At 37.6% G+C, this 13,723-nt stretch overlaps 3 protein-coding genes across 3 annotated transcripts in view; 2 read left to right on the top strand and 1 right to left on the bottom strand.

Moving 5' to 3' along the window:
* Positions 1-13,723, top strand: part of LOC125271224 (B-cell receptor CD22-like) — a 1,156,500-nt gene that overhangs the window by 344,125 nt on the left and 798,652 nt on the right. The window lies entirely within an intron of this gene.
* LOC125271198 (hemicentin-1-like) overlaps positions 1-13,723 on the top strand; it is a 987,774-nt gene that overhangs the window by 195,096 nt on the left and 778,955 nt on the right. The gene's annotated exons all lie outside the window — the stretch shown is intronic.
* Positions 4,250-13,723, bottom strand: part of LOC125271208 (B-cell receptor CD22-like) — a 41,546-nt gene continuing 32,072 nt past the window's right edge. Inside the window, exons 1-8 of the mRNA XM_048195217.1 lie at positions 6,270-6,387; positions 5,828-6,169; positions 5,481-5,729; positions 5,151-5,405; positions 4,819-5,067; positions 4,676-4,751; positions 4,489-4,531; positions 4,250-4,354 (exon numbers count right to left, since the gene is read on the bottom strand). Of these exons, the coding sequence (XP_048051174.1) occupies positions 4,265-4,354; positions 4,489-4,531; positions 4,676-4,751; positions 4,819-5,067; positions 5,151-5,405; positions 5,481-5,729; positions 5,828-6,169; positions 6,270-6,372 (1,407 nt within the window). The 5' untranslated portion in view covers positions 6,373-6,387 and the 3' untranslated portion in view covers positions 4,250-4,264. Of the gene's footprint in view, positions 4,355-4,488; positions 4,532-4,675; positions 4,752-4,818; positions 5,068-5,150; positions 5,406-5,480; positions 5,730-5,827; positions 6,170-6,269 lie in introns of the transcript that reaches the window.

Raw genomic sequence — 13,723 nt, 5'->3', positions numbered from 1 at the left:
ACATGATGCATGATGGGATACACAAAGCATATTTGAGTATTTGTAAACAGGGTTCCTGCTGGGTCTTAAAAAGTCTAAAATTCTGAACTTTAAATTTAAGGCCTTAAATTTATGTCTCAAAAACGGCCAGATTTTCATCCAAGGTCTTAAATTTCATTTAGTCAGGTCTAAATTTTTTTTTACCCATTTCCAGAAACACTATCTGCTGAAAGTTATTACAAAGTAGCAAAAAAGTAGCGAGTTGTAGTTCTTTCTGTGGGATATTGGTGTTGGTACGTACAGTCAGAATCAGAATCCACATTTGTTTCTGGAACAATGGAATTAAGTCGAGGTACCTGTGCTCACAGTTCATGGGACAGTGCGGGACACACACATCAGATAACCCATGTTAGATAGATAGATAGATAGATACTTACCTCGGGATAATTAGAGTATCTATCTATCTATCTATCTATCTATCTATCTATCTATCTATCTATCTATCTATCTATCTATCTATCTATCTATCTATTTATCCAACGGATTATCTGGGGTGTGTGTGCTACATTGGTTCTTACATGGGTTGGAGTAGCCTGTTCAATCTCTATTAGGCTATTAATATGCTGTTTTGTAATGTAAATAAATATGAGATGAAATCTATTCTATTTGAGGGCAAGTTTGTTTTAGCCTATTTTGGGCCTAAGGATTTGGGCATTTGGCACATTGTTTGGTGTGGAAGGTTAACAATGTGATTGCTTTATCTGTAAATTAAATTAATGCTTTTTCAATGACTGAATTCATTGAAATAAAATGATTTTTTCAGAATTTCTTTGATTTGAATATTTTTTTGGTATTGCATCGTGTAGGTCTTAAATTTCAATCTTCATGGTCTTAAAATGTCTTAAAAAGGTCTTAAATTTGACTTACTGAAACCTGTATGAACCCTGTGTAAAGGGCACTGGCTTTTTTTAGACCTGAGACAGTCTTGCTCACTTCCTGTCACATGCAAACGCTCTCAAATAGCCACAACCCACTATAACTGATGTAATGGTCTTGTTTATGGATTGTGATACTGGTTTACTGGAAATAAATAATAAAGTTAAACTTCTTATTCTATTAGGGAAATATCATATACATAAAGCAAAATGTAAAATCGACTGTACCAAATGGCAGACTATTTTCCACTGATTTGAAGATCTTTTATGACTCTAACATCAATACAGTACAATCGAAAAGCTGTTAAGACATCTAAGCTGTTGAAAAGGATACTTAATGTAATAGAAACATGATGGATTTGTGATGTAAGATAAAATATTTTGATTTGTTTGTTTTATAGAATGTCTTTTCAAATGTCTTTGTATCCCCCTACTGTTGTTTCAATAAAAAAAAAAAAAAAAAAAGCCATGACCTCAAGAGCGGGTATTTGGACAGGCCCACTGTAGTCCACTCGAAAGAGTGAATAAAGATGATTGAGCACCATTTTCTGCACCAGTCACCATTCCATTGTATACTCATTATTGCAATGCATTATGGGATTGAATGAGTGCTCTCTACGCCACTACAAATGTCTGTACCCTAAAATAGTGCACTATAAGTGTGAAGTTGCTTCCTCTGACTGAGGAATGATTTCAGAACACATCCATGGACAGACGAGACATCATAGATGATGCTGATGAACTGTGAATATCTCAAGGAGGTAAAATAAATATCTTAAGAATGTCTAAATAATACCTACAAGCTATCCGTTAGCATTCCCATTCATCTCAATTGACATTCGTTTGGCTGACTGACGCACACAGACCCGAAGTACCAGCTCTTTAAGCTCACATGCAGCAGGTGTAGATGAGGAAACATTTGGGTGAACTTAGAGTAATATATCTGAAGTGCTTCCTGTAGAGGGCGCTAGCGCTGGGATGCTTTATTCATTTATTATGATAAGACTAGTGATGTGAGAGTTCATTTATGAAATGATTTTGCACACTGCACACCGAGGACATCTGCTGGCCAAACAAAGACAAAGCTGACAAGCAAAGGAAAGACAGGCTGAATATTCTATTACGATATCCTTTACAATTTTCATAATATGTGTAACTCAATGTGATGTTTTTATATGCACTATATGTACACTAGTGCACAGTGTATTTTTTTTTTAAACCAAGTAAATTTTTTTTTTTCACAAAAATTGTAGACATCAATTGTAATTTGTACTTTACTTTTATTTCATGACTTTCTAACTGACAACGTGGCCTCAGCCTCAGACGTTGGCTAAACGTTTGATGCATTTGGCACACTTAACCGGTGTTGTGCTGAATTTCGACTCCCTGCCAAATTATTATCCTCCTCATTGAAGTCACTACCTGACTTCCTGATTCTAACCCCACTCCTAATCCTAAACCTACCGATACTAGTGAGGTCATAATATGGTCGAGGTCAGAGATCAGCACAACACCAGAACTGGGTTTGTCTGATGACGCTCAGATTAACAGTTTTGACATGTTTGCAATTCACTCCATCTCACCCAGAAAAAGCACACAAGCTGTGAGAAATCAAGATTAACAAAAACGCAACATGACATACATGTACCTACTCCTCTGAGGTGAATATATCTGTTGTGTTCATTTTAACACTGTAACTGTCATATGTTCCGGTCCAGAGATATTTAAAGGGTTAGTTCACCCAAAAATGTCATAACTCAGATGTGTCATAACCTTAATTAATTTACTACTTGCTTTATGCAGATCCCAATAAGCCTCTCTCATTCTCCATCTTGCCAGTTCTCTTCTACCTGTAAGTTTTATCTTAATCCAAATACAAACCCGATTCCAAAAAAGTTGGGACACTGTACAAATTGTGAATAAAAAAGGAATGCAATAATTTACAAATCTCATAAATTTATATTTTATTCACAATAGTATATAGATAACATATCAAATGTTGAAAGAGAGACATTTTGAAATGTCATGCTCATTTTGGATTTCATGAGAGCTACACATTCCAAAAAAGTAGGGACAGGTAGCAATAAGAGCCCAGAAAAGTTAAATGTACTATAAGGAACAGCTGGAGGACCAATTTGCAACTTATTAGGTCAATTGGCAACATGATTGGGTATAAAAAGAGCCTCTCAGAGTGGCAGTGTCTCTCAGAAGTCAAGATGGGCAGAGGTTTACCAATTCCCCCAATGCTGCGGCGAAAAATAGTGGAGCAATATCAGAAAGGAGTTTCTCAGAGAAAAATAGCAAAGAGTTTGAAGTTATCATCATCTACAGTGCATAATATCATCCAAAGATTCAGAGAATCTGGAACAATCTCTGTGCGTAAGGGTCAAGGCCGGAAAACCATATTGGATGCCCGTGATCTTCGGGCCCTTAGACGGCACTGCATCACATACAGGAATGCTACTGTAATGGAAATCCCAACATGGACTCAGGAATACTTCCAGAAAACATTGTCGGTGAACACAATCCACCGTGCCATTTGCCGTTGCTGGCTAAAATTTCACTTAAGCTCCAGCATTGATCTAGCTTAAACTTTAAACTTGACATTGTGTAGTAGTAAATATTGTTAAATTATGTTCATCATTTGTAAGTCACTTTGGATAAAACCATCTGCTAAAGAAATAAATGTGACTTGTGACACTCCTGTCAATCATTCAGAGCTCCGCCCACAGACAGAAAGATAAAAGCTGTAAAATATTTTGCCATTTGTCCAAAACACTATGGCTTCTTCATCACATGCTGAAAAAAGAAAGACAGAATTAGAGAATGAATACATTAATATTTAATACACTTCAACTGTCAGGTTGGTATAAAATGACTTGAGTTACTTTATCTTAAGCAGTAAATTATATTTAGTGTATCAGGTCTTCATCATTAAATCATAGTGTGTTGACCCATCACACCACAAACTATAATAATAACTATATTACTGTGGTTATACAACAATAGATGATAACAATAAAGATAAGATAACCACAACAACATATAGCTATATTAGTGTCCACACCAGTTGATGGTACTGTACAGATAAGTATAACAAAACTATATTATCATCCACACCAATACATGATAACTATATTAGTGTCCACACCAATGGAAGATAACTATAACATTAACTTACTGGTACATTTCCATAAACAGGTTCAGTCAACTTAACATCAGAAGCGTGACGTCCCGTATGATGAGGTCTGGAATGATTCATCTTTGCCATTAAAGGAAAAAAAAACAGAATAAACACACAAAATAAATAACTATATCAGTGTCCACACCAGGTAATGATAATTATAACATTAAAGTACCGTTACATTTTCATAAACAGGTTCGTTGAACTCAACATCAGAAGCTTGATTTCTGTCAGGATGAGGTCTGGACTGATTCATCTTTGCCGTTAAAAGAGAAAACAGAATCAATAACTGACACCATATAAAGTCACAACAGCATTCAGACTTTCAATCTTTCATTAGTACATTTACCTGATCAGGAAACTAACCATAATAAAACTAATTTTTCTCACCTGAGAATCCAGTGTGTCATTTCTCTTTTTCATCCTGCTTCTCCTTAAAAAACAAAATGGGAAAATATTTCATATATCTTCATCGGCCAACTTTGTGTAGATTTATTCTTATTCGTTTCAATGATGAAAAAAAAATTCTACAATACAGTTAAATACCTGCAATAAAATATTACAAACAGCATCTTACCAAACAAGCAACATCGTAAGGACAACTGCAGCTCCACAAACCACTCCAATGGACAAGTACAATATCACCAGATGATCTACAAAAAAACTAAATTAATTTGCATCACTTTAGAAAGAGTAAAGTAAGTATATGAGCTGCTCTACCTTTATCAGTCACAGTTACAGCGTCTGATCTCTGAGATCCATGTTGATTGTGAGCCTGACAGTAGAAGCGTCCACTCTGTAGTGCACTGAAACTCTGTCCAGATCCAACAGCTGAGCTTTCATTCTCCTTAAACCAGCTGAAGTTCAGAGCAGGAGGGTTTGAATCACTGCTGCAGATCAGAGTCACTGAATCTCCTGACACTATTTCACCAGATCCAGTTATCAACACTGAGACGTTCCTGGGAGGATCTGAAATGGATACATTGAAAATTCTCAATAAATATCAGAAAATTGTGAATTTGTGAACAACGTGCAGATGATCATTAACTCACACATGACGTTTAAAGTCACAGCATCAGAGTATTTCTCTCCATGTTCATTGATGGATCTGCACTTGTATTCTCCACTGTCATCAGAGCTGATCTTTGAGATGCTGTAGATTCTTCCAGATCCTACAAATGTTCTTCCTTTATACCAGTAGATTTCTGCAGGAGGGTTTGAATCACTGCTGCAGATCAGAGTCACTGAATCTCCTGACACTATTTCACCAGATGGACTGATGGACACTGAGACGCTCTTTGGTGCATCTAAAAGAACAATAACATGAAATCATCTCATTCAAACAAAATCTCTATTTTTTTTTCAAATGAATCTTTACTCACACATGACATTGAGCTGAACAGCAGGAGAGATGTGATTGTGTCCGTGTACAGCACAGCTATATCTGCCTGCATCCTCTCTTCTGACTGACTGCAGCAGGAGTTCATTGTTTCTGTCTCTTCTCTCAGTTAATGGCTGTGAGTTTCTGTACCAGATGAATGTTGCTCTGTCAGTCAGAGTGCAGCTGCTTTTACATGTCAGACGGACTGAATCTCCCTCTGTCACTCTCTCAGGAGACTCCACCTGAAGATCTGAACACAACACACACATTATATCTAGTGCTGCTGTCATACACTGATTATTATTCAACATAATGCACAGAAGAAGAGAGAAACCTCATGAAAGTCACCTGTGACAGTAAGAGACACTCCTGGATCACCAATCCATTTGTCTTTATTAGTGATGAATCTGAAATAGTACTCATGTGAATCCTTCAGTGTCACATGACTCAGTCTGATGGTGCAGTTCTTCTGTTTATCTCCCAGATACTGAAGCCTGTGACTGTATTCAGGGTCCTCAGACAGATCTGGAGGCTTTTTACCCTTTTCTAATGGGCCTTTGATCCAGAACACTCTCTCAATCTTATATCCAGTAGGGTACGTATAAGTGCAGTTCATTATCACTGATGAGTCCTTTAGTGCACAGATGTGTGAAGGACTGTAACTCACACCCCAATCAGCACTAGAAACCCCTGAAACACAGAATTCATAGAGTGAAGAAAAAAATCTGCTTTTGTACAAATAATGTTGGGGAAGGAAATTGCTTAGTTTCCTCTTTAGTCAGTCACTCACCGTGAATCATGAGCAGGAAGATCAGAGGAAGAGGAGGAGCCATTCTGACTGACATCAGAGCAACACCTACAACAAATGAACAGCAGCTTATTTCTGATGTCATGAATCAGAAGATTTAAACTTGATTTTAGTGTACTTTTTATAGGACAATACCTAATAAACATGTGAATGTTATCATTGGTTCACTGCCTGTGTCGGTGGTGGTGTTTATTGAGGTTTGGTTTAGAAATACTGTGGTTAAGCAGGTTTATCACACATTCATTTTCTCAAGTTCCTTTTTCCGGCTAGTGCAAATCGAGCTCATCTACAATGCAAAGTGAACCTTACACATGACAAAACACATACAGTCCTGCTCTAATCACTGTAAAACATGACCAAACATCAAACACAACCACTACAATAAAAGAAGCAGAAAAATTAAGATTAAAGAAAATTCTATTCATTTTTATCATGCTTATCCTCAAATAAATGTCTTTCCTGTTGAAATCCAGCTAGAATGTTAAACACAGGTTTATGATGTAGTAGTAGTAAATGATAAAGCATTTTAACTAAAGCTGTATTTACTCACTGAGCTGAGAAATCATGTTAAATATATTATTAAAGAACATTTTATTTCCAAAAATCAGACCAAACAGTGTCTTTAGATCAGGGGTTTTCTACTCTTTCCTGCAGAGTTTTGCTCCAAATCTAATCGAACACAAGCTGATCGAGGTCTACAGCTCTACTAGAAAGATACAGGAGGTGAATTTGATGAAGGTTGGAGCTAAACTCTGCAGGAGAGTGGATTTCGAGGGCCAGAGTTAAAGGGTTAGTTCACCCAAAAATGAAAATTCTGTCATTAATTACTCACCCTCATGCCGTTCCACACCGGTAAGACCTTCGTTCATCTTCAGAACACAAATTAAGATATTTTAGTTGAAATCCGATGGCTCAGTGAGGCCTCCATATGGAGCAATGACATTTCCTCTCTCAAGATCCATTAATGTACTAAAAACTTATTTAAATCAGTTCATGTGAGTACAGTGATTCAATATTAATATTATAAAGCGACAAGAATATTTTTCGCCAAAAAAACAAAAAACAAAATAACAACTTATTTAGTGATGGCCGATTTCAAAACACTGCTTCATGAAGCATCAGAGCATAATGAATCAGTGTGTCGAATCATGATTCAGATCGCGTATCAAACTGCCAACGGCTGAAATCACGTGACTTTGGCTCCGAACAGCTGATTCGATACACTGATTCATTTGTGCTCCGATGATTCCTGAAGCAGTGTTTTGAAATCGGCCATCACTAAATAAGTCGTTATTTAGTTTTATTTGGTGCTCCAAAAATATTCTTGTCGCTTTATAATATTAATATTGAACCACTGTACTCACATGAACCAATTTAAATATGCTTTTAGTACCTTTATGGATCTTGAGAGAGGAAATGTCATTGCTCCTTATGAAGGCCTCACGGAGCCATCGGATTTCAACTAAAACATCTTAATTTGTGTTCTGAAGATGAACGAAGGTCTTACGGGTGTGGAACGGCATGAGGGTAAGTAATAAATGACAGAATTTTCATTTCTGGGTGAACTAACCCTTTAAGGCCTGTACACACTGGGACGAATAATTGTGCGCAATTATCGCTGATGTTTAACGCCTCGTGACTAAACAAAGGGCTCCAATGTTAATGTGCACACCCATGCGAAAAACGTCAGGTGTAAAAGTGTCATTTAAAAAAAAAAAAAAAAAACACCTCGGGTTAGTTTTTTTGGGGGGGGGGGGTTTGACGCGCCACATTAAAAACTGGCAGACCAATGCCTGGAGATGCTGAAGTTACAGTAAAACATGACTTGGTGGCGCTCAACCACACATTAATAATAATAATAATAATAATAATAACAATAATAGATTTTATTTATAAAGTGCTTTTCATTCCAGAGAATCTCAAAGTGCTACAGTAAAATTATTAAAAATATGTTAACCACAGGTAAAAAAAAAACAAGACAACAATAAAAACAATCAACACATAAAAGCCTTTCTAAATAGAAAGGTCTTCAGATCTGCTTTAAAAGAGTCCAGGCACTCAGCTGCTCTCAGCTCGATGGGGAGGTTGTTCCAGAGCCGAGGCGCGGCCGAGCAGAAAGCTCGGTCCCCCATGGTTCGGAGCTTAGTGGTGGGGACCTGAAGAAGCAGGCGGCCTGATGATCTGAGGGTACGGGTGGAGGATTGCAGAGTGATAAGTTCTTGTAGATATGGTGGTGCTTGTCCGGTGATGCATTTATGTGTGAGCAAGAGGATTCTGTAGTCAATCCGGGATGAAACAGGGAGCCAGTGCAGTAAGTATAGAATGGGAGTTATGTGTTCATATTTACAGACTCTCATTAGGACTCTGGCAGCGCTGTTCTGGATGTATTGCAGCTTTTGGATGTTCCTGCCAGAAATCCCAGTGAAGATTCCATTGCAGTAGTCCAGCCTTGAGGAGATAAAGGCATGAACAAGTTTCTCTGCATCTGGAGGGGTTAGAAGGGGACAGACTTTTGAAATGTTACGAAGGTGGTGAAAGGAGGTCTTGCAGATGTATTTTATGTGGTCATTGAATGTAAGCTGGGGATCAAACCGAACGCCTAGGTTTATAATGGAGGAGGAGAGAGTGATGACCTGGACGTCAAAGGTGAACTGGGATATAGGTGAGGAGCGGATCTGATAAGAGGTGCCAACAAGGAGTGCCTCTGTTTTACTGGAGATCAGCTGGAGGAAGTTACTGTTCATCCATGCCTTTATCTCCTCAAGGCACGTGGTGAGTCGTGACAAAGCTGTGGAGGGGCTTGGGGGCAGTTGTGATATAGAGTTGCGTGTCATAACAGTGGAAGGACATTCCATGTCTGCTGATGACACAACCGAGGGGAAGCATGTAGAGGATGAATAGGATGGGGCCAAGAACCGACCCCTGTGGAACACCACATGTGACAGGGAGCTGGCTGGACTTGCATCCTCCCAATATAACACTTTCAGTCCTGCCAGAAAGGTAGGACTGAAACCACTGTAGTGCTGTGTCCGAAAGCCCAGCAGTGTTTTGGAGGCGGCCCAGGAGGATGGTATTGTCTACTGTGTCAAAAGCCGCTGTTAGGTCAAGGAGAATGAGCAATGATGGTGATCCTGAATCGGCTGCCATCAGAAGGTCGTTCACCACCCGGAGTAGAGCTGTTTTGGTGCTTTGGGCCGAGTGGAAGCCTGATTGAAATATCTCAAAGAAGTTGTTGTGTTTGAGATAGTTGTGGAGCTGAGAGGCGGCTTCCTTCTCCATTAATACCAAGACGACGAAGAGAATGTAAGTAGACCAGGAAGACCCCTACAAACTATCCCTGCATCTCAAACAGCTCCCTACCTTCCTAGGTCGTGTATCAATATACCGTGTAAATGAATATGGCTGATTCCCTGATCAATGCCCTGACTACTGAACTAGGGAGCTGATTGAGATGCACGCTATGGGTGCTCTACCAGTTCTTGGCCACACCAATGTGTATTATTTCTGTATTTTTACTGTTTGTTTTTTTCTTTTACATTCAACAAATATAGTTGAGAATGTTTATTTCATAAATATGTTTATTTACACTACCGTTCACTTGCACTTACTGTCATTGTGACTTATTGCACTACCGTTTCTGACTACCATCATTCATATGTCATATGCCATTTTATATCTGTATTTTTATCTTATTAAACTTTATTAATATCATAAATATATTTATATGCATTACCGTTAAGCGCAAGCGTCATATATATATATTTACACGTTCACTATTCGCATCACCAGTGAAAGTCGCTTGGTTATAAACACAAAAAATGTCTCATAAAACGCTGCCGATAAATGCATGCAGTATTCGTCCTGGTGTGTACAGGCCTTTATCTTAATATACTGTATATCAGCTCAGACCCCTTCGTGTTTTTACATTTTCCACCGAATGCTAAAATACTTTCAATTTCCATTCCAATCTACACTCCATAGCCCACAATTACAACACAAACAGCAGCTTTGTACATTTTTCAAAACAGAATCATTTCCACCATTAAAATAACAATAATAAGCTAATTGATGATACTGAATCTAAAGAAAGATTAGTAAATGATGCTCTTACCTTTTTTTTCTTTTTTTTTGCCAGCACTAAATTGAACAGGTTGTAACAGCACTAGGTTTCTCACAATCTGAAACACATGTGGTTAACACCACGTGATCTTATCTATGACACTTCACTTAGTGTTGGTTTAGTTTATCTAGTCATAGAGTAACATCAGAACACATCAGACTAAACACATAAAATAAAAGTTAAACTGAAAGTTTACACTGTTTCACAGAGATGCTCTTAGAGATGCTCATGTTATAATGTTTTCAAACTTATCTATTTCTTCCTAAGGAACCAAGAAAATAATTACTTAATTTTGCATTTGATAAACTTTGACTAGCAATTTGGCAATAATAAGAACTTGCTGATTAAGTACTAGAATATTACAGATGCTTCCTCTGAATGTCTAAACATCAATCTTATGAGATCTTCTAAGCTTGTTTTTCTAATAGTGGCCGTGTGTCACTTCATAATGTCTGATTCTCTGTCATCTCTAACTCTAAATGTAGTCATATTGATACAGTTTTGTATCCATATATTTGTATTTAACTTGTCCAACTTTGAACTAGCAGCATCTTTCAGTGTGACCCTTATGAGAGACGGGCCGTTTCCGAAATCGTCCCCTATACCCTTTCACTATTCACAATGCAAAAGCGTTGGCATGTAACTTTCCTCCTATATGTATATATCTATATAAATCTATTTATTTCTTCTTTTTTTTCCATCACGTGTCCCTTTAGATGCTCAGAAGAAGTAAGCAGTAAACCCTAGGCCTGTTAAAATACCCACACTTGCGGTCTTTGCGCTTGACCACTTACTTACGTAACATATTTCCTGTATTTGGCTCAAGTGTTGAAGTAGGTGTGAAGACTGCAAGTGTGTGTAGATCTTTTGATAACCTGATGTACAAATGCAAGAGTTTATAGAGTTTTATTTTGATTACAATATCTAATTTAACTTAGTTTGGAATATTTTCCTCAACATTGTGGGGAACGTGAGTTTCTGAACATGAAGCATGATGGGATACACAAAGCATATTTGAGTATTTGTAAAGGGCACTGGCTATTTTTAGACCTGGGGCAGTCTTGCTCACTTCCTGTCACATGCAAACGCTCTCAAATAGCCATGACCTCAAGAGCGGGTCTTTGGACAGGCCCACTGTAGTCCACTCGAAAGAGTGAATAAAGACAATTGAGCACCATTTTCTGCACCAGTCACCATTCCATTGTATACTCATTATTGCAATGCATTATGGGATTGAATGAGTGCTCTACGCCACTACAAATGGCTGTACCCTGAAATAGTGCACTATAAGTGTGAAGTTGCTTCCTCTGACTGAGGAATGATTTCAGAACACATCCATGGACAGACGAGACATCATAGATGATGCTGATGAACTGTGAATATCTCAAGGAGGTAAAATAAATATCTTAAGAATGTATATATAATACCTACAAGCTATCCGTTAGCATTCCCATTCATCTCAAATGGCATTTGTTTGGCTGAGATCAGGTGTGCTCCAACAGTAGCCACATTCAAATCCAGACTCAAAACACATCTTTTTATCTATGCATTTGCTGATTGAGCACTGTGCTATGTCCGAACTGTTTGCACTTTATTTTATACATATGATCTTTTTATTCTTTTAATTCCTTTTCCTGTTTTTATTTCATTTTTAATGTATTTTATATCTTTTATGTATCATCTTGTTATTCTGACTTTTAATGCATTTTAAATATTGCTGTCTGGTTGAAAGAGCTGGGAGAATTAGGAAGAAAGTGATTAGGTTAAAATTTGGTAACTTTGGATAAGGGGACAAACCATGGGGAAATTTGAGCTGTGGTGCATGGTTAAGATATCTCTGGATTACAGTCAGGACACTTTCCAAAGGGGAAATTTGAACTGCGTTGCATAGATAAGATATCTCCGGAAGGGGGATTAGGGCTGTGTGGTGCAGTTTGAGGTGTCTTGGCAAAAGGGGAGATTGAAACTGTGTTTATCAGTTTGAAGTGCCTTAACAGGTAGCGGTCCTGTTGTGTGAGGAAGATCCATTCAGATCCACTCTGATGGACAACAACAACAACAACAAACTCTCTGAGACTTCCTAGCTCTTCCATCCAGATAGCAAAATTCTCTGTTTTTACTGTTATTTCTATTCCTTATGTTCTATTTTTATTATTCTTTTTTATGTAAAGCACTTTGAATTACCATTGTGTATGAAATGTGCTATACAAATAAAATTGCCTTGCCTTGACTGACGCACACAGACCCGCAGTACCAGCTCTTTAAGCTCACATGCAGCAGATGTAGATGAGGAAACATTTGGGATGAACTTAGAGTAATATATCTGAAGTTCTTCCTGTAGAGGGCGCTAGCGCTGGGATGCTTTATTCATTTATTATTATAAGACTAGTGATGTGAGAGTTCATTTATGATTTTGCACACTGCACACTGAGGACATCTGTTGGCCAAAGACAAAAGCTGACAAGCAAAGGAAAGACAGGCTGAATATTCTATTACGATATCCTTTACAATTTTCATAATATGTATAACTTAAAGTGATGTTTTTATATGCACTATGTACACTAGTGCACAGTGTATATTTTTTAAACCAAGCAAATTTATTTCACAAAAAATTGTTGACATCAATTGTTATTTGTACTTTACTTTTATTTCATGACTTTCTAACTGACAACATAGTCCCAGCCTCAGACGTTGGCTGAACGTTTGATGAATTTGGCACACTTAACCGGTGTTGTGATGAATTTCGACTCCCTGCCAAATTATTATCCTCCTCATTGAAGTCACTACTTGACTTCCTGATTCTCATCTCACTCCTAAACCCACCTGCATCATAGTCCCTCTCCCATCTTTAGACATACTCATTGGTTGTCATCCATAAAATCTTCAATAATCATCTGTTTTGTACTTTTCCACAATGTGTTATGAGCATTAATGTCTCCGCAGACTATAATTTTGCCATTTCATACTATATACTATCAAGCATCTCTCTCTATAATTACTACCTTGTTGAATGAAAGTAATCACTCCAATTGCAGAGCTTCTATCTTTATGTACTGCTGTATAACCATGAATTATAAAATCAAGTGATGGTTTTAACCAGGTTTCCTGTATACATATGATGTTTGGTTTAACAGATAATTCTTCTATGAAATGTTTTAATTCTTGTCCATTAGCAATTAAACTTCTGACATTCAAATGTAAAATGGATAGTACCATCAATGCTCTCCTCCACCACCACATGTTGACAGTGTTTCAGATATCTCTGCTGTTAGTGCTGCATTAATTAATTCGACTGATAGCTCTTCTATCCCTATAG

This window comes from Megalobrama amblycephala, linkage group LG7 (genome assembly GCF_018812025.1).
Source record: "Megalobrama amblycephala isolate DHTTF-2021 linkage group LG7, ASM1881202v1, whole genome shotgun sequence".
Classification (NCBI taxonomy): domain Eukaryota; kingdom Metazoa; phylum Chordata; class Actinopteri; order Cypriniformes; family Xenocyprididae; genus Megalobrama; species Megalobrama amblycephala.
The sequence above is the reverse complement of the archived record's forward strand: the minus strand, read 5'-3'. Positions and strand labels throughout refer to the sequence as shown.